The 22,344-nt window shown below is 37.8% G+C and overlaps 1 protein-coding gene across 1 annotated transcript in view; it reads right to left on the bottom strand.

The window, feature by feature from the left end:
• Positions 1 to 22,344, bottom strand: part of Xpr1 (xenotropic and polytropic retrovirus receptor 1) — a 141,219-nt gene that overhangs the window by 26,734 nt on the left and 92,141 nt on the right. The window contains exons 8-11 of the mRNA XM_040738905.1: positions 17,666 to 17,856; positions 17,309 to 17,488; positions 8,059 to 8,230; positions 6,723 to 6,917 (exon numbers count right to left, since the gene is read on the bottom strand). Of these exons, the coding sequence (XP_040594839.1) occupies positions 6,723 to 6,917; positions 8,059 to 8,230; positions 17,309 to 17,488; positions 17,666 to 17,856 (738 nt within the window). The remainder of the gene's footprint in view (positions 1 to 6,722; positions 6,918 to 8,058; positions 8,231 to 17,308; positions 17,489 to 17,665; positions 17,857 to 22,344) is intronic.

Below are 22,344 nucleotides of genomic sequence, written 5' to 3'. Positions count from 1 at the left end.
TACTCTGCTATTAGTGAACTGAAACCCTGTTCATGCGTTTATCCTACAAAATCATGCTTATGTACTTTGCCAATTAAGAAATTGATTTAAATTGTTTTCCAGACAACGGTAGATTAGATTACAGCTGAAAAATATTCATTCCCTTCAGCCCATTCCTATACCCAAGGCAAGAATATTCTTTGCCTTAGTGATGTTGGGTTTGGTGATTGGCTTTAACTTTAGAAAAGACAGACTTCTTTTTGACCCCTTGTGTGATTTCCTTTGGCTAACAAGAAGCAAGCAGACAGCGAGCAAAGAGGCTTTACGTGTCTTGTGCAATAGGTCTTGCTTTCCTCAGTGCCATGTCAGGAGACTCTTTTGGTAAGTGTTGCTCCATCAGGTTAGGCTCCAGAATGAACACACATGGAACAGACCCACCCCCAAATGACAGTGAGAGCAAAGTCCACAGCAGTCCCACCAGATGAGCTCAACCTATTCCAGTCAGTTCCCAGTTGACCCAAAGAATAATTACAGTTATTTAAGTCACCAAAGTTTGGGTTGGTTTACTATGTAGCAACAAAAGCTGAAGAATATACTTACTGTAGTCAACTACATAAAAAATTGGGAGAAAATTCTTTCTGCTCCTTAGAGTCCTACACATAGTAGAAATAAAGCCTTATAGCCTATTTTCTCATTCATTTTTTCTGCCTTTTCTTTTTTGCTAAAAATATGTAGACACAATGAGTTCATTGTTTCTCACTGACAGTATCAATGTACAATTATATGTATAGATTAAAATGCAGAGTAAAAATTCTATCAAGCCTCAAATTTCTCTCTAATCAGGCATAGTTGTGTAAGCTGAAATAAAATAATTTTCACCTTTGCTTCTTTTTACCATCAAATATCCTGTAATTCTGAGCAATAAAATATTAGATATTTAAAAAACTTTAAACCATTTTATATGAGTGTTACTAAAGCAACATAATTTATATAGAAATGCTGTTTTTATGAGTTGTAAGAACAGCTAGAAAAATCAATGTGACAGGAGAAAGCCAAAATGGTATTAAGGTGTCAACATGTGTGTTACTTTTTAAGTCTTTTAAGTGACAAAGAAGGTAAAAAGGTTTAATTTACTCAAAGATATACACACATATATATATATATATAAACACATATATCATATAATGATAGCAGAAAGTGTCAAACAGCATTTATTAAATTATTAATCGGAAGAAAACAATATCTTATTTTTGGTTTTCTGGTATCAACAGGTCTTTTAGCCAATCTTGTCTAGACTATTGTAAAACAGTTTTTCCTGCTGTGAGGAAATTACAACAGAATACATTAACTTCCAAAAGGGCTAATGTTTTGAGCTATTTTAAATAGTGAGGCAAAAAATGAGAACATTTATCCAAATGAGTTTTTTTTAACTGAACGTATGTCTTTTAAAGCTAATGGAACAAAAATTTCCCCAGAGAATAAAAAAAAAAAAACACAGTTACTGTTTCTATTATAATATACGAAAACTGAAATGTGGACTAGAAACCTATTATTCAGGGTAGCAAGAGGGTGGCAACTGGCTGTACCCCAGAGAAGCAGCACTTCAGGACTCTGTGTGCTCACACAAAATAATGAAGTGGCTACTGCCCAGAAGGCCTGACTGCTGCTGAGGAAACCTCACTGGGAGGGGAGGCTCATACCCTTCAGAATGCACAAAGCGATCCAGGTGAGACCTGGGCACCAGTAACATGAATGTAAATTAACTTGAGCGACAATCTCTTTCAAAAATTTTTTATAGCGAATCCTACCCTGCCCACAAAAGTCTCAGGAAATGTGAAGTGTAAGTATCCCCTCTATATATTTATATGACTAGTAAGGTTCTAATTCCACTAAGAACTTATGAGGGTTACAGAATTTTAGAAGCTACAAATGCAATGTGATATGAAGAAGTACAATTTGTTAGAAGCAATAACATCATGGCCTTTCTGCTATTATACTTCCTTGCAAAGCCCAGAAACCTCAAGGAAAACAAAACCCACTTAAAGCACGTCCCCATTTCCTCCAATCTCAAGTCCAAGAGAACACTTGTAGGAGTTGTTTCAAATGTGGTCATAGCCGGGCGGTGGTGGCGCACACCTTTAATCCCAGCACTCGGGAGGCAGAGGCAGGCGGATCTCTGTGAGTTCGAGGCTGGGCTGGACCCACAGCCTCCAAAACAACTCAGAGAAACCTTGTCTCGTAAAAACAAAACAAAACAAAAAAAATAATGTGGTCATGTAATGACATATGAATCTTAAACACAGAGACTGGCTGCTAGCTGAACTCTAAAAATCAGTGACAGAAAATAAAATGTCCTGAATTATTTCAAATGTGCTTCTTTTTTTTTACAACAAAAGAGGCCTAACTGAAATATTATTATGATTAATCTTCCTAAATGGGATGCCTAAACTCTCACCTTCTAAAAAGATTCTAGGAGGAGGGTTAATGCTTACACCTCCATTTTTACAAATCATGCAGCATACCATAAGAAACAACCTCTGTAACAATTCTGAAAGTGCACTTACTATAATGCTGTTACTATGGTAACCCTGGCAGGCTAGTTCTCTGAAAAGACTCAGAACAAGGTTATGCCATCATCTTTTACTCTTCTTCCCTCATAATGTAGCTCTTGCAACAGCACATGCACGCCAGAGGAAAGCACATAATTAGTCACTTTGAACTGATTCTTCTGATTCAGTAATTATTTCTAAAGTCTGTGTTTTCTTAGAACACTGTCCAAGAAAACAGAAGAACTTATATCTCAGTGGATAGACCATTTGCCTAGCATGCATGAACCCCCAATTTGATGCCCCATCACCACATAAAACTGGGTGTTGTTGCACATTCCTGTAATCCCAGCACTCAAGAGAGAGAGACGGAGGCAAGGGGACCAGAAGTTCAAAGTCATCCATGCTACACAGTAAATTTGAAGACAGCCTGAGCTATGTGAGACCCTGTCTTTTTAGTTTTATTTTATTTTATTTTTTCTGAGACAGGGTTTTCCTGTGTAGCCCTGGCTGCCCTGAAATTCACATTGTAGACCAGGCTAGCCTCAAATTCAGAGATCCAACTGCTTCTGCCCCCTGAGTACTGGAATTAAAGGTGTGCAGCCACCATGCTTACTGTGAGAGCCTGTCTTAAAGAAAGAAAAAAAAAAAGAAAGAAAAGAGAAATTTAACTTAATCACAATTCAAATGTCAAAATTTTGTCATTCCAATTTCTAGACTTTTTGGTAAAAAAATTTAGTGATTATAGCCAACATACAGCAACTATAGAATATTTTTTAAAGACTTAGGGATATGATCAACATAATGGTGTCCTCTAAAGAGTGCTTTTTCGCCGGTTGTGGTGGCACACGCTGGTAGGATTTGCTAAAGGAGGCAGAGCCAGGAGGATCACAAGTTCGAGGACAGCCTGGGCTATACATTAAAAACACAAACAAACACAAACAAACAAACAAAAGAGTGCTTTTTCCTCTCTTAACTTTTAAGAATCTGACATGGGCACATGAACTGTGTTCAGTGAGTAAGCTGCTACTGTATCAACAAAAGGTCAAACTCTTCCTGACTGACACTGGCCCTCTGCAACCCTCATCCCAAGGTCCTAAGAGTTTCCCTTAGGAATCTTTGTAAAGGAAAGTGCACAACATCAGTGCTGGTCAGCAAAGGGAGCTGTTCTTTCATTTTCCTACCTATCCGTTTATATAGCATATTGTCTACAATGTGATTTCATGTGAAATTCTTACAATAAATCTGTGAAGTAAATAGATATAAGAAAAGATACAGCTTTGTGTGAAACAAAAACAGCCATGACAAATGAAGCAAACAGAAGTAGGAAACAGGATTGCTTCTCGCTTCTAATTGCAAGGTGAGGCTAGCTCAGTGACACAGTACTTGCCTGGCATGCCACATACAAGGCCCTGAGCACAATCCTAGTATTGCAAAACAAAAACAAACAGCCAGGTATGATGGCATGCATCTGGAATCCCAGCACTTGAGTGGTGGAGGTGGGAGGGTCAGAAATTCAAGTTCATTCTTAGGTACATGTCATCTGGATATCATCTTTCATCTGTGGCCTATCAGGCTGGGTCAGAGACTTGTGCTGTGTAGCTTTCTGGTACCATGTTTACACAAAATAGTACTTCATTTTGAAGCCTTACAAAACATGTAGTTTCAAACCTCCATAAAATTTACCATTTTAATCATTCCTTAGTGTACAACTCAACAAAGCTCAATAATTATAAAACAGAAGTAGAAAAAATTTTCTTAGCATCTTATAGTGAAAGGTTATAATTTAATATCAGTTTACATATACATGTAGCAGAGAAGTCAACAACTATAAATACATATTACAGCATTTTAAAACTATTTTATATTAAAATATAGTTCAGTAGGAAATATATATATTATCTATTACAGACTGCTTCATTTAAAGATAAATTATGCTGGTTCACCTTCCCTACGTTTGGTAGTATTGGGGCTAGAACATATATCTAGTTTATGGCATGGTGAGGACTAAATAAGCACAGGGCTTCATGCATGGTAGGTGAGCTACATCCCTTGTCCATTATACTTCTTATTTTGAGACAAGGTCTAACTACGTTGCTAGGTTCACCTAACTCACTGTGTAATTAAGGCAGGCTTTGAACTTGTCATCCTTTTGTCTCATTATAGGTCCTTGTATAAACTGAGGTTCCCGGCGGGGGGGGGGGGAGAGAAAATCCATACCTGTGTTAAAAGATTCTACAAGGCTGAATGGCTGAACTTTGTGACTGTAGATAGTGTTGAAGACCAGAACCAGATTATCTTAGACTGTCTCCAGTCCCTTTAAAAGTCATTCATTGTCCATTCCCATGTCCAAACATCCCTGTGACTATCAAAATCTTTAAAATGTATTCTTTGTGTGTGTGGAGAGTTTGGTATCAGTGTCTTCCACAGTCACAGTCTACCTTATTTTCTGAGACAGTGTCTCTGATTTAACCTGGAGCTTGATGATAGATTAAACCACTTGGCCAACTTTTTGAGCCACAGGGATCCACCAGTATCCATCTCCCAGAGTTGGGATTACAGGTGCCTGTTGCCAGGCCCAGACTTTACAAACACAGGTCCTCATGTTTGTGCAGAAAGCATTTTCTCGAAAGAGTTATCACTATAGCCCTAAAACTTTTTTTTTAAACTAGCTCCAACCAATCTAAAAGCTAAAATGTTATCAGACAATATCCCAGACCTACACAATTTCCCTTGGTTTGAGGTAGCCTGCCTATTTATCACTGATATACTCAGTAAATACCTAGGCTTACGACTTTCTTGGTTCTGTAACTGTCAACTCTCATGTAAACTTCCTGTGGAACACGTCTTTCAGGGCAACCCGAATCTGTGCTCCCTGGCTATCACCACTCATGTTTGGCTCAAGAATAAACTGCATTTCCTGAGGTGAGTGTTGTATTTGTGTTAATAGCACCGACAACCCTGGAGACTGTCAGCTTCTTTATGAATATATTATTAGTATAAAATATTTACCCCAAAATAGTAGTTCTCATTTTTACTTAAGATGGGAGGCAAGTGTTCCTGATAATTTAGGAAAAGGAGCTAGAAAGCATATTGTATCAGATCAAGTTGTCAAATTTATAAATTCTCTAGGAATAACCTTATAAACCACAGTGCATTCTGGTACTGCCTAGTGGCATTCCTTGGCAAGAATTAAAAGTTATGGGAGCTATGGGGATGTGTTTCCTTCACTGAGGTACTCAGTTAAATCCTATCACTTAACAAGAATGGCCACATGGTGGCGAAATTATTGGCTACATTTATCAATACTCTTGTAAGCACAGAATCTATGTCATAGTGTGGATGGACGCTCGGTGTAATATGCTCCCCTGATACCAGTCTCACAGTGTTAACGATGCCTTCATCTTTCATGACCATTAGATACATGTTAGAACAACAGCAGTTTTGTACCACTGAATCAAGACTCCCAAATACAGCCTCACAAAAAAGGTTTCTGAAAACAATTTACCTGAGTATTTAAAAAGCACTACACTGATTTCCAATAGTCACATGTCTTTGCCACCTACAGATGAGAAATTGTAGTGTTAAGGCATGGGCTGATACTGTAATGTGTAGCAAAAGGAAACGAAATCACTGATTGACAGTTCTTGGGGAAAAGGTTAAAAATTCAAGAGTGTCTGCATGTGGCTCAGAGCTTAAAAGCTTTTTTTCTCTTTCCAACAGAAGAGCAGTAGCAAGTAATAGCAGGTTTCCATGGAGACGAGAAACTAGAGGGATCAGAGAACTCAATTTGCAGTTAAATGGGCTGGAAACAATCCTTACTAGTTGGTGTAGGAAAACGATTAAAAATATACTTGATTGCTAGGGGGAATCTTGTTCACCTAGCCATTTCCTAACCTCATTAATGAACAAGAAGAAAAAAATCCTAAATCACTAAATGAAAACCCAAGGCATCCATAGGTTAAAGCCACTGAGCATAATTCCTGATTTCAAACATTATCACAATTGTTCCTATCTGACTATGATTCTTGTTAATGATATTTGCTAATATACAATGAAATGAGACTAAAACTCTGTCCAAGAATAAACCACGATAACCAGAAGCTGGAGCTTCAATGGAAACGAACAGCACAAATGGTGAAGTCCAGGGCAACAGATTCAAGAAATAACAACTCAGATTTAAAAATCTCAGCATACCTTTGTGAGTGCTGTAAAGGGCTGCAAAGGTCACGGTGAAGAAAGTGGTGGAGTATTTGCCAGCATTTACTAAATGAGGAAAGGCCCTTTTTGTGTCACGGTACCGGCGCAGGCACTGGATGAAGCGAAGCCAAGCAGGAATGCACTGAACAATGGCTCGCACACCGTATGTATATCTGTGGCAAAATTCTGGTTCTGTGAAGATTTCAAAGAAGAAGAAAATCACAATTCAAAAGAGTGAACTGATCACACCAGTTAGTCACACAGTTCAAATGCCCATCAGCACACCCATAAAACCCAAACCATCCCGATGGGTTCACTTTCTCCTATGCAGCTACAGTTTGTTCAAGCTTTCCAGTGGCAGATAAGCAAGGAGAGGAGGTAAAAACTGCAGAGGGACTACTGGGAAAATCTGCAGTTTTAGACTTCTGAATATCCTAGGATTATTTTTCAACTGTAATAAAACTATAGAAAAAAGAGTCTGTGAACCAGAGAAAGGAAAAAGCTGCTTTGTTCTATGACATTAAACATATGAAAAACCTACAAAAATAACAGGTACCTGGACAGTTTTATAAGTGCCAAGCTACTATAAAATATACCCAGAATACATGTTCTATGGTCTCCCTTCTAGTCAAGGACTCATTATTAATTTCTTATTGCTGCTTTGTTGTGTTTTTGCTTTTGAGATGGGGTTTCACTATGCAGCCGAGGCTGAAATGGGACTTACTATCCTACAGCATCAGCCTTCTCAGTGCTGGGACTGTAGGTGCCTGGTAGGCTGCCACACCCAGTTTTTCATTATCTTTTGGAAGCAGATGCTACATTAGATCTTTGTTATGAATGCAAACTTCCCAACTATACAAACTTGGCATTACCTAAGAGTTGGTAAAGAGCCAGAAGAAAATCAAGGTTCCAAATAAGATTTCTAAAGCAATCTACCAGGACTTTCTCAAGGCATTTGACCTGATTCTAAGCAATCAGTACTTAGATCACTGGTATCTACAATGGTATCCTGAGCATTTCTGTGAGGACAAAGTGCTGGCACTCTAGCATTTGTGATACAGCTACCAACATAGAGGAATGTTGAGAAATAACTGCAGACTTCTTCAGTATAAGTTGTAAATTTCTTGGCAAGTAGATGGCTAAAATAACACAATTTAAAAGCCAAATTATTTCAGATGAGGAGATTGCTAACAAAATGCCAAGCACATTTAATTAAATTTGTAATGTTATTGGATGAGTTTTCACCATGACCTTAACTGCTGCAGTTATCATTCCCAATATTTTTTGGTTTATGCAGGCAATTCAGCAGTGTGAATACAAAATCATAGCCTACCTTGTATATCATTTGGCAACAGGCCCTTACTCTCATCCCATTTGAGCTCAAAACTGTAGAAGCAGATCATATATTCCAGGTCCATGAGTATCACTGACAGGCTGTTCAGCTGATCGGCCAGCCAGAAATCAGCAAAGCCTACCTTATGGAAGGGAGCTGTAAATACTCGAAACTGAGAAAAAGAAAGAAAAGAAAAAGAAAAGAGGGAAAACACAGAAATAGGAAAACATATTAAATTTCTTCAGTTCATGTCTGACATTCAGAGTGATTGCTGAAAAAAAAAAAAGAAACCAGTAAAGCACAGTCATACAGAAAGCCCAGCAACAAAGGCTGAGGTAAGCAGTAGTAAAGGGAATGAGTTGAATGCAAAACTGAAAGAAAACAGTGTGCCTGTGTAAGTGTGTGGAGTTGTTGGTAGGAATTACAGGTAAAAAAATGGAAATCAAGAAGGAGAATAAACTATGCATAGTGGGTCATTCCTGTAAGTCCAGTACTTAGAAGGTTAAAGCAGGATTATCATAAGCTAGAGGCCAGCCTGAGCTACAGAGTAAGACCCTGTCAAGAAAAAAAGTGTTGAAAGTACAGAGAGGAACTCTATCCTTAGGTTACAAAGCAAACTTTGCTGGACAGAAGACTTAGTTAACTGAATACAAAGTGCTTCTTTGTAAAAGACAGGTAAGGAAGGGTGGTTGTATCTTCTGAGGCAGGTCACATTCTCTAACTTAAATGGCATTCTTACAGCACTGGGTTTCAAACCCAGAATCTTGTGCATAAGTCAAGTACTCAATCACTCAACCGCATCCCCCAGCCTATGTAATATTTATTTCACTAACTAGTGGTAATGACTTGTTAACCCTGGAATTTCACCACAAAATCACCTCTCTTACTACTGTCCTGAAAATAATGGCAAGTCTATTAAGCAAACATATTGAACATTAACTCATGGAACATATTTTCTTCAGGTTTCTGGAATACTACAGCTCAATTATTCTAACAACTTTTCTTAAAGGGAGTAGGCTGAGTCAGGCTTCATTATGTAGCTCAGACTGGCCTCTAACTTGAAATCCTCCTACCTTTACATACTAAATGCTAGGATCATAGGTTGTGTTCCACCATACCCAACTTTCTCAATTCCAAAGCTAAGTATTACTGTTATTTCCATTAAATACAAACTCATCTTGGCTTGTTCTACATTAACCTGTTATAAATGCAAAGAGAAATTCTGGTATTGCAGAGAAGATAAGACTCAGGCACTAATGTCATAACCAGAATAAGCTCAAGTAGTGGAGAGTACTTGGATGACCCTGTACGAAGGAGTATGGATGCAGATAGCTTTTATATCCTGTCAGACTCCCTTGGTTTTATTACACAGAAGAAAATGTCTAAGATAAAATAATGATGTACATCTTTGTCAAAGAAGCAATCTTGAAAATGAGTAAATTTCTAGCTCTCTGGATGTATAGCTGTATTCACTTAGTAGACAAATTTAACCTGGGAATCTGTGGCAACCCTCTTCTCAGATGTGGCTGGTTCTTTCTATTCAGTCCACAGGCACTTCTCTTCAGAGAGATATATGACTATATAGTATGAATCAATCCTGACTGCCATCTATAACACTGTATTAGAAATAAACCAGGAAACAATACAGGTTTTGAGATAATTGGTTTCTGGAGCTGGTATCTTTGGGTTCTATCTCTTGATAGCTCCCTTATATTTTGTTGAGTCTAAAATGCTAGGTTACAAGCTATACTATTGCACCATAAGCTCTAGATAGAGGATACTTCCTTATAGGGAAGCGGTAGAATGAGGTCTTGGCAATCAATGTATGAACAGACTCTGGTGTGAGTCTTTGTAATATTTTGAGATACTCTAGGATGTAGAATAGACTTAAATACTTCAAAGAAACAAAGGCAAGAAGATAATTTCCAATATAACACCAAAGGATCAGAAAGTCTAGTCTCTAGTAGTTGACTTTTACAAAATTGGCAGCGTAGGGGAAACTGATTCCGTCTGACACGAGACAAGCTTCCATTATTTTAATTACCAATTCCATCCTCAAAACCTGGCTAGTCCAGAACGTTTCTCTAAGTGCAGCAGAAGAGTGTATTGCAATAAGAAATAAAGGATGGAGGCTGAGACTACAAGAGGAATTCATGTGAAAATTAAAAAAAACCCTGAAATGGAGGGATTTTTTTTTCAGAAGGGAAAGAGTTAATGTTAGTCACTTAGGCATTTAACAAGGACTTAAGTACTTACTATATGTCAAGCATTGTGGAAGGGTAGGTAAATAAACATAGTCTCTACTCTCAGTGACCTCGAAGGCTTACGAGACCAAGTCTTGGAAATAAATGCACAGAGATACAATAATGCTACCCTATGACAAGTGTATCCTAGAGATACATTAAAAAGGACACCCTAGAAAACAGATGGGAACAAACAGTTCTGTCACAGGCAAGCTGAGAGGGAGGACAGGTCATACTTAACTCTGACATTTATGCACAACCAACTTCATTCCAGATTTATCTGAATTCTCCTTCTAAAAGAGTGTCATAAACTCTTTTTTCTATTCTAGCCAAAGCCTTCCAAAGTCTCTATTTCTACTCTGATTTTGATGAAAATGATAGATCCCTGGAGTAACAGCATTATGAAACGTAGAATTAATTCTGAATGTTTAATCAAATGCACAAAAAATACCACTGGAAAGTTATTGATAAGTTACTGGCCTAGGGCCAGTATATTTTAGAGTCTGGAATATTTGCTAATCCTTTATAAGCTATCTTGGGGGTGGTCTACATTCAGAATCTATGATAGCTGAAGGTAAATATATACTATACTTAGTATGGCTGCTTTCTCTGATCTCACAACGAATGACCCACTACTGATGGGATATTGATGTTAAAAAAAAAGGATTTTGAAGCATTTCAGATTTCAGGTTAGGGATGGTCAGCTTGTGCGTAGAATAAGCTAATACAGACAAACAGCTAAGAACATGAGACAAGTTCTACTTCAAAAATTATTATATGTATATGGATGTTTTGCCTGAACATATGTCCGTCTGTGCACGATGTTTGTGTTTGATGCTCTCAGAGGGCAGAAGAGGGAATCAGATCCCTTGGAAGTGGAGTTATAGGCAGTAGTGAGCCACCAAGTGAGTGCTGGGAATCAAACCTGGGTCCTCTGGAAGGGCAACCTGTGGTCTTAACCACTGAGTCATTCTCCAGCACCCTGAGTTCATGTGAATGTACACACAACTTTACTACAGAACAAAAATATTGTTAGAAACTGTCCTCTAAATTATGTAACTAAGGACTCTACTTTTTATTTGTTTGTTTGTTTATTCATTTTTTGAGACAGGGTCTCTCTGTGTAGCCGTGGCTGTCCTAGAACTCACTTTGTAGACCAGGCTGGTCTTGAACTCAAAGAGATCCACCTGCCTCTGACACCTGAGTGCTGGGACTAAAGGTGTGCGCCACCACCACCCAGCTCTATTTTAAATCTTTAGTTAGTTTACTAGAAGAATAAGGTAATGTTACTGTTGGAAATCTGGGGCTTTGCTTATACTTTCTAATTGGATTTCTAGTTGGGACAAATAGAGATGTAGGAAAGAGACCTATAAATAGACTGTGCTATATTAGACATTCAATATTGCAGTAAGTTAGTATCTTACAGTCCTTAAGTTTTTCTTGAAGGGAAGGTAGCACATGCCTATTTCAAAGATTCCCATATAACTACGAACATAATAGGAAATAGTCTTTACTATTATGGCCACATGACGTATGTGTTTCTTACACTGAAAATTGGAGGTGGAAAAAAAGGGAAATATGCATTTTATTTTAGGAAAAGTCTTTTAAAAATGATTTCAAAGAAACATAACTGCAGTGAAAACATTGTTAATTTTCTGGCATACATTATAGGGACTAATTCTACCAGTGAAATTTGAATAAAAGAAATTAATATGATTTTAAATGACCTACACACAGTAACACTTTCATTTCAATAACAACATTACAAAAGCAACAAATCAAGAACAGATAAGCAATTTAAATAAACCTATAACCCCTATGGAAATAGAAGCAGTCATCGAAAGTCTCCCAACCAAAAGAAGCCCAGGTCCAGATGGCTTCAATGCAGAATTCTACCAGAAATTCAAAAAACAGTTTATACCAATTCTTCTCAAAGTATTCCATGCAATAGAAGCAGAAGGGTCTTTGCCAAACTCTTTTTATGAGGCTTCAATAACCTTGATATCCAAGCCACACAAAGACACAACTAAGAAAGAGAACTTCAGACCAATATCCCTCATGAACATTGATGCAAAAATACTCAATAAAATACTGGCAAACCGGATCCAAGAACACATCAAAACAATCATTCACCATGATCAAGTAGGTTTCATCCCAGGGATGCAGGGATGGTTCAACATACGAAAATCCATCAATGTAATCCACCATATAAACAAGTTGAGAAACAAACAAACAAACAAAATCACATGATCATCTCACTAGATGCTGAAAAAGTCTTTGACAAAATCCAACACCCCTTCATGATAAAGGTCTTGGAGAGATCCGGGATAACAGGAACATACCTAAACCTAGTAAGAGCTATATACAGTAAACCAACAGCCAACATCAAATTAAATGGACAGAAACTCAATGCAATTCCTCTAACATCAGGAATAAGACAAGGCTGTCCACTTTCTCCATACCTCTTCAATATTGTACTTGAAGTTCTAGCTAGAGCAATAAGACAACAAAAGGAGATCAAAGGGATACAAATTGGAAAGGAAAAGGTCAAACTTTCATTATTTGCAGATGATATGATAGTTTACATAAATGACCCAATGACTCTACCAGGGAACTCCTACAGCTGATAAATACCTTCAGCAAAGATACAAGATTAACTCAAGAAAATGTAGCCTTACTATATATGATATAGATGATAAAAGGGCTGAGAAAGAAATCAGAGAAACATCACCCTTTACAATTGCCACAAACAACATAAAATACCTTGGGGTAATGCTAACCAAACAAGTGAAAGGCCTGTATCCCAAGAACTTTGAGTCCTTAAAAAAAGAAATTAAAGAAGACACCAGAAAATGGAAAGATCCCCCATGCTCTTGGATAGATAGGATCAATATAGTAAAAATGGCAATCTTGCCAAAAGCAATCTACAGATTCAATGCAATCTCCATGAAAATCCTAGCACAATTCTTCACAGACTTTGAAAGAACAACAATCAACTTTATATGGAAAAACAAAAGACACAGGATAGCCAAAACAATCTTATTCAACAAAGCAACGTCTGAAGGCATCACCATCCCTGATTTCAATCTCTATTACAGAGCTATAGTCCTGAAAACAGCTTGGTATTGGCACAAAAATAGACAGGCAGACCAAAGAAATCGAATTTAACACCATGATATTAACCCATACATGTATGAACATCTGATCTTCGACAAAGAAGCTAAAATTAAACAATGGAAAAAAGAGAGCATCTTCAACAAATAGTGCTGGCAGAACTGGATGCTGGTATGTAGAAGAATGCAGATAGATCCATGTCTATCACCATGCACAAAACTTAAGTCCAAATGGATCAAAGACCTCAACATAAATCCAGCCACACTGAACCTCTTAGAAGAGAAAGTGAGAGGTACCCTTGAACGAACTGGTACAGGAGATCGCTTCCTGAACATAACACCAAGAGCACAGACACTGAGGTCAACAATTAATAAATGGGACCTCCTGAAACTGAGAAGCTTCTGTAAGGCAAAAGACACATTCAACAAGATAAAAAGGCAACCCACAGAATGGGAAAAGATAGTCACTAACCCCACATCTGACAGAGGGCTGATCTCCAAAATTTACAAAGGACTTAAGAAGCAAGTCTCCAAAACACCAAAGAATCCAATTAAAAAGTGGGGTACAGAACTAAATAGAGAATTCTCAATAGAGGAGTCTAAAATGGTTGAGAGGCACTTAAGAAACTGCTCAATATCCCTATCCATCAGGGAAATGCAAATCAAAACAACTCTGAGACACCATCTTACTCCTGTCAGAATGGCTAAAATCAAAAACACCAATGACAGTTTATGCTGGAGAGGATGTGGTAAAAGGGAATACTCCTCCACTGCTGGTGGGAGTGTCAACTTGTTCAGCCACTTTGGAAATCAGTATGGAGATTCCTCTGGAAAATAGGAATCAGCCTACCCATAAGACCCAGCAATTCCACTCAGGCATATACCCAAAAATGCACATTCGTACAACAAGGATGTCTGTTCCACCATGTTCATAGCAACATTATTTGTAATAGCCAGAACCTGGAAACAACCTAGATGCCTCTCAACTGAAGACTGGATAGAGAAAATAGTACTCCATTTATACAGTTTATGTATTCAGCGGAAAACAAAAACAAAAACAATGGTATCTTGAAATTTTCAGGCAAATGGATGGCACTAGAAGAAACCATCCTGAGCAAGGTAACCCAGTCACAAAAAGACAAACATGGTGTATACTCACTCATATATGGATTTTAGACATGGATCAGGGGAGTGCCAGCCTTCAACCAATGACTGATGGAAGCAGAGGCAGACAGCCACAGCTAAACACTGAGCTGAACTCAAGGAACCCAGTACAGAGAAGGAGGACTGATGAGCATAGGGGTCAAAACTGGGCTTGTTTAACCCACAGAAACAGCTGACATGAACAAGGGGGAGCTCTTGAACCACCGACTCATGGCTGGGAATCCAGCATGGGACTGATCCATACCCCCTGAATGTGGCTATCAGTGAGGAGGCCTAGGCATTTATCCGGGGCATACAAAGAGATTTTGGGTGCTCATCCCACAATGAGAGATGCTCTCTTAGCCTGGACTCTTGGGGGAGGACCTAGGCCCTGCCTTGAAAGAATCTCCTCCCTGGGGAATGGAGTGGGGATTGGGGGAGGAGCGCTGGGGGGGGGTTTGTGGGAGGGTATGGGAGGAGGGGAGGGAGAGTGAGCTGGGACTGACATCCTTGTTTCTAATTTAAATTAAAAAAATAAGAATTAATAAATAAAAAGAATGACAAAAAATAAAAATAAACACCTTATCGGGATTTTACATTTATAGGTAATCTAAGATAAAAGATAATACTTTTAATATATTCAAGAGATAAATAATGACTCAATTTTGTTCTTCTCCCTCTGAAACCTAAAACTATCCTCTCTAAAAAGTATGCTGATACTGGGTTCTTGGCACATGCCTGTAATCCCAGCATTTAGAAACCTGAGGCAGGAAGGTTGTAAGTTCAAAGCCAGTTTGGTTTACATATTAAAATTCAGGATAGCCTCAGCTACATAATGAAATTGTATACACCCCCCCAACAAAACATTGTTTCCTAGGTTATAGTTTCATTATGACTGACCAAAATATTCTTGTACATCTAAGATTTATACTCAGAAATCAAATCTAAATTTGGAGCAGTAGTTATACTTAAGTGTCTTTTAATTAATTATTTTTTTAAAGACAGAGTCTCATGGGTACTCTGGAACTAGGTACACAACCTGTGATCTTCTCGCCTCTCACTCCTGAGTGCAGGGATTACCACACCCAATTTATACTGTTGAGGCCTTTTTGTATGCTAGGCAAACACTCAACTAACTGATGTATATGCCCAGCCCTGAGCTTTTGCTGTCTTCCCCACTCCCAAGAGGGAAAAAGGAAGAATTTTGATTTGTAGTAAAAATCTTGGTAGAAGGTAAAATTCTCATAAAATCCAACTTTGGAAAAGTCAAGAAAATTTGGCCATCTTATTTTCTTAGTTGCTATAGCATTTATTTTCATTTAAAAGCAAAATAAAGAAACAGGGAAAGAAAGCTGTGTTTCAGGTTTTAGGGTGTGCGTGTGTGTGTGTGCGTGTGTGCGTGTGTGTGTGTGTGTGTGTGTGTGTGTGTGTGTGTGTGTGTGTATTCACACAGGGTCTAACTATGGAATTCACTGTGTAGACCAAGCTGGCCTTGAACTCTTTGCAATCTTCCGGCCTCAGCTTCCAGAATACAGGGATTATATGAATGAGCCACCAAGTGTAACATGTTTTAGTTTTAATTTTTCAACTAGTATTGCTAATTCCCCAGGGAAAAACAAAAAGCAAAGGAAACAATTACATTTTTCAGGGAGGTATATTTATATGAAGAAGAAGAGGAGGAGGTAGAGGAGGAGGAGGAGGAAGAAGAAGAAGAGTGTTACGGTAATTCATCTTAACCACTATTCTTCCCTCTATTATCAGTTGTAATCCATATTCTAAGAAACATCTACATAAGAACATTCTTAATTGACGTCAAAAATAAAGCTGGCTCCATTTAGGAGTGTATCAACTCATCCCAGAACTACATTTGCACTATATCACAAAACAACACAGCTATAATTTTCCAGGACATTCTCTAATCTACTGTTAAAGGGTTTTGAGATCATTAAGAAATAGGCAAAGGCCAAGCACTGTGGCACACTTGTTGTTAATCCCAATTTGGGGCTGAGGCAGGAAAACCATGAAATTAAAGTCAGCCTGGGCTATATCTAGAGACTCTGCCTCAAAAAAAAAAAAAAAAACTGAAAGAAAAAAACCTGAAAGAGCAGATAAAACAAAATAAAGAAGTTACTACAAACAAAAAATACAAATTCAGCTTGGTGGTCTGACAAAATATCCCTATCACTTTCAGAGAACCAATTGGTCCTAAAATAAATGGCTTGGCTAACTAATCACATCAACTGGACGATTAGGAACAATAGTGTCCCTAATTTAACAAGACAGGTTCAGGTTGGCCTCAAACAAACTGTTACATAGTTGAGAATGACTGTGGAATTCTAATATTTCTGTCTTTATCTCTTAAGGACAGGGATCACATGATGCTACCATGCCCAGCTCTTTTTTCTTTAGAAAGAAGCAGAAAGTTCTACATAGTACTGCACTGGTTAAAAAAACCTGTATAACATAATATAAATAATCATGATTTGCAAAATCAATTCACTATCTGATTACTTTATACTTCATTTTAGGAGGGAAAAAATGCAAAGCACTTTCCCAGGGCTGCCATGTTGGAAACTTTCAAGGTTATCCAGCATATCAAAAGCACTTTTGCTCCTAAAGCTGGGCACCACAAACATGCACAATACAAACTGAGCATATGGTCTGTACCATTTAGCAGCCATGAGTGACCTCTGAGGAAGCCAAAGACTAACACACTGCTCTAAAAATATTACACTAGCCTTCTAGACTTACCAGAAGTTTAAGCAGCCAAAATCTGGATTTATAGTAGAATGTTTTGGTGGGGTTGATAAGAAAGAAGACCATAAATCCATAAAGGGCAAGTGGGTACACATATATAGGGATGACACTAATTGGAGCAAAAAAGCATGCCAGAAGGCTCAGGCACCATAATATCCCCAGGAATCCAGCAATCTATAAAGTACAGGGAACACAAAAGAAAGTTATTTTTTATCATGACACAAAAATTTTTAATAAACAAAAATAAGAAAAATGATAAACAAGCCAACAATCTTCAAGTGGAAGGTAGACTTCAAGTCAGCTATTCAGTTATTTGCAAACTACAATTCATGAGACTCCATGCTTTATTACCTCAAAGAGATGCTGATGAGACAAATTGTTTCTTGGATTAAGTTCAAAGATGAGGACATGATTTACTCCAGCCTGTCTCCAACCATACGTGTTGATGCCCAGTAGAAAAAGGAATTCAATCAGAAGAAAGCCACCCCGATAGATTCTTATCAAGGGCCACACAGTTCTATCTGTTTCAAGTTTAAATACAGCTGAAAGAAAATGTATTGGTTAGTTATAAAACTACAATGTTCCCTTTAATTATTTTTCTTCATTCCCTGAGACACAGCCCTGGCAGGAGGTTTTCATAAAGAAAGACTGTATCTAGATTATCTTAAGAGTTCAATAAACTTGCCTCTAGATGTTTTCCCTCTTCTGCCTCTTTACTCTGCAGAATGCCATTAAAACAATTTCCTCCAAACTTGGCTTTTATCATGTTATTCTACTGTTCTATAAATTTTTTACTATTTTTTTAAGCTTTAGCGCTACAGAGTTAAATGGCTTTGAATGCTAAGACCAGTTTTTGTTTTTGGATATGTAGTCTGGCTATCCTGGAGCATGCTATGTAGACAGGTTGGCCTCAAACTCAGAGATCCTCTTGCTTCTTTCTGTCTCCTGTGTGCTGGCATTAGAGGCATATACCACCATGCCTGCCTGGTATAAGAATAGTTTTGACAACGGGGCATCTCATATGATACTGTCCTCTTCAACACTGCTTTCTCTACCATTAAAGTAGTTACAGTAACTTTTATCTCACAAGTTACCGTAAAATGTTAAGATACAAAACACAAGAAGACAATGTGAGAATTTAAATGTCATATAAATAGACAATAGCTGAAATATATAAGGTGCTTAGCCTTATATTTTGTACTTTTACATGTAACAATTACTTTAAGTCACTATAATTGTTCTCCAGCCCATGTTGACTGAGGAAACTGGAGCACAGACAGGTTAAGTAATCTGTTCATAGTTACTGAGATAGGATACAAATGGCCTGGTCTTGTATCCACCTGCCTCTGTGAGGATTAACGGTATCACCACCATACCTGTTTGCAACCTATATAGTTTAGCAGGGTGGTGGCGCACGCCTTTAATTCCAGCACTCAGGAGGCAGAGGCAGGTGGATCTCTGTGATTTCGAGGCCGGGCTGGACCGACAGCCTCCAAAACAATACAGAGAAACCCTGTCTTGTAAAACCAAAAAAAAAAAAAAAAAAAAAAAAAAGAAAAGTTAGTAGTTTTAGCAAAGCCGCAGAACACAAAGTAAATCAATACACAAAATTCAGTTGTGTTTATATACATTAGCAATAAGCAATCTGAAAATAAAATTATGAAAACAATTTTTAATTATTACAGTACCTAAAAGAATAAAACATGTAGTAATAATTTTAACCAAGGAGGTGAAAGGCTCATATGTTAAAAGTGACAAAACATAGAAATTAGAGTAGACTTAAGTATATACAAAAAATGTCATGCTCATATATTGGAAGATTTGATATTGTTAAGATGACAACAAATCAAGCCACATATTTAATGAAATCCTGTCAAAATTCCAGTGACCACTTTATTTTCAGAAAAACAGAAAAGTCAAGCAATGTTGCATGATGCCCAATATGCATAATTTCATTATTTTCACTGCAAAAACATACATTGGATAGGGAAATGGTGGTGCATGCTTTTAATCCCAGAATTTAGGAGGTAGAGGCAGGTGGATCTCTGTGAGGTCAAGGCCAGACTGGTCTACAAAGCAAGTTCCAGGACAGCCAGGGCTGTTAACACAGAGAAATCCTGTCTGGAAAAAAAAAAGAAAAAAATTCATACATGCATATTTTATGTTTTGATCACATCCACCCCTCAAATTCTCCCCGATTTCCATGCCACATTCCTTTCTCAATTTCATGTACTTAGTTTTTAAACTCACGAAGACTAACTAATGCTGCCTTTATGGATATAGGTATAGGACCATCTACTGGAGCACGGGTAGCCTCCCCAGGAACATGTCCCTGAGGAAACTGCACTGAGTCCACCAAGAGCTATCATTTGCCAATAGATCCCCAGCCACGGGTGGGGCTTCAGAAGCCTTTCCCCACTCCAAGCTGGGATTTTGGATGACCAAATCAGTTTTTGTTTTGCTAAAAATATTTAAGGAATTTAGCTGGGCGGTGGTGGTGCACGCCTTTAATCCCAGCACTTGGGAGGCAGAGGCAGGCGGATCTCTGAGGGTTCGAGGCCAGGCTGGACCGACAGCCTCCAAAACAATACAGAGAAACCCTGTCTCGTAAAAAACAAAACAAACAAACAAAAAGAGTAAGGACTTTATGTATAAGAGAAAAGGCTCTCAAATATAAAAATGTAAGAAGCTTCCTATGTTCAAGTCCCTGCCTCCTTCCCTAGAAGTTACCATGTTAAAGTTTTGTTTACTCCCTTGTAAGAAATTCTTCACATATAGAATACCAATTAACTTTCAAAACAATGCAACTAACCCTGAATTATAATTAACAGCATGCCACATATGGCTATCCTAAGGCTTATTTTTTATTTACACACTAGAGTGGCTATTTTTCTCATAAATATATACAAAAATCTCACTTATTTTTCTAATGTAGGTGTCATATACTATAGGAAGATGGAACAAATCATAAGTAAACAGTATGATAAATTTCCACAACAGTGAATCAGGACCTAGAACACCAAACAGTGCCTGATTAACACCTCAGAGGCCTGGCTTTGCATCTTCTTTCCAGCCATGGTAAGCATTCTTTTCTAACACTAACTTTTTAATCTTCCTGTAAATTAAATCATGTAACATGTACTTTTGGTGTCTGGCTTCTTTTGTTTACTTTGAAGTGATTCATTTTGTTATATAAACCCCACTTTCATTTGCTTGTGAGATTCATCTATGTTCTTGCATGTGGATATATTTCATTCTTCTCACTGCTGCATATAGTACTCCATCGGGTAAAACATCTGCCATACTGCTGATGAGCATTTGGGTTGTTCCAGTTTGGGGACATTAACACAGTACACTTACTAATATCCTTGAATGCTGCCTTGTAGATATATGCACTCATTTCCATTACAAGAGACGGATCATAGGTTAACACACAGTCAGTTTTGATAAACAGTGGCAAACCATTCTTCAAAGTGCTATGCCCACCTTTCAATTCCAGCACTAGTTCCCATGGTATGCCATTGTACACGGCAACACAACTCATTTGCATAGTTCACAATCAGTGGCTATATGAGCATTCCAAGATATTGCTATTATAAGCAACATGACAATAAATAATTTCTTTACCTTTAGGAGCCTAGGCAGTAAGTTAATTTGCAAAAAACTAAAGTTAGTCAAAATTATTATAAAAATTTTACATATAGTACATTATTTTCAAAAGAGCCTTCAACAATCAACAGTCTTATTAATTTACAAGTGCTTAGTTTATACCATTATCTTACTGTAAATGGTGAACTTAGTAAGTGAAATATGGCATACTGTGATTATTTCAAATTGAGCAAAGATTTCTAAAAGAAAATTTGAAAAAAAAACCTATACAGCAAAAATTTCATTTTTATGAATCTAAAACTCTGGGACATTTTTCTGGCAAATTATTGAATACTGGGCCAAGTCCCCTTGAGAAACGACAGTAATTATGCACATAATTTTTTATGTGGATGCTCTAAGAAAAGAATCGTGCTTGTACATGCATTACTGCTGTTGCGGTTCCCTCTGACTCTCAACACTGTTATCATCTGAGTACCCGAGGGGACATATATAAGGATAGACAGCTGGCTTTGTCTCTGGTTACCCTCCCCCTCACCAGTACGCAGGAAGATCAAACAAAGAAGGGTTCTGAGGTTAGGACATAATGCACAATGCTAGATGTATAAGTTGCATGCATTTCAAAAATCAAACTATCCCAATAATATAGTCTATATTAAAACCCCAGCTTGACATAATTAAGACATAAAACACACAAACAAAAACCCTTTCCATTTAATTCACATGAAAATACATTTGTCTTAAACTAGTGAGGATAACACCACCACATACATACATCTTGAAAATTAGACAAGTAAATCCACTCATAAATAAGTAACAATATTTTCCTAAAGAGATAGCCACACACGCAGTTATACTGAGGTTATTGATGATCCCAGATGTGAGCTGCTCTCAAAGATGGACCTTCACCCTGCTCTACTAGCCCACCGCTCCTCAGCCCAGGCAGATGCATTACCTCTCTGGTAACTCCCTCTCTCCTCCTATACCTGACTCTCATCCTAGACCAACTAAGTTGTTCTCTTTCCTTCTGTGGGTAATGTTTTTAATTCCATCAAATTATAATGTCACAGTGTTGGCCCCAATAGTCTAATTTAAAAAAACACTCAGTTGTCTCAATGTACTGCTTAGAACATTTAATACCCTCCATGTTTTTGAGGTATATATTACATGTAGCTCAGGATAGTCTCGAACTTAAGATAATACTGACCTCCTGATTCTCCCAGTTCCATTGCTAAATGCTGATTACAAGTATGCTACACACCTGTCTGAAAAATTGATTTCATCTAGTTTTGCGGTACTGGGGACCTAACCCAGGAGTCCATTTGTGACAGCAAGCATACTACTACTGAGCTATACAACTCCCACCCCCTACACACAACTTTTTATGTTTAAGACTCCTGGGGATCAGGGACAATTGGGAGATG

The sequence above is a fragment of the Mesocricetus auratus genome, unplaced genomic scaffold (assembly GCF_017639785.1).
Source record: "Mesocricetus auratus isolate SY011 unplaced genomic scaffold, BCM_Maur_2.0 Super-Scaffold_100676, whole genome shotgun sequence".
Taxonomy (NCBI): Eukaryota; Metazoa; Chordata; class Mammalia; order Rodentia; family Cricetidae; genus Mesocricetus; species Mesocricetus auratus.
The sequence above is the reverse complement of the archived record's forward strand: the minus strand, read 5'-3'. Positions and strand labels throughout refer to the sequence as shown.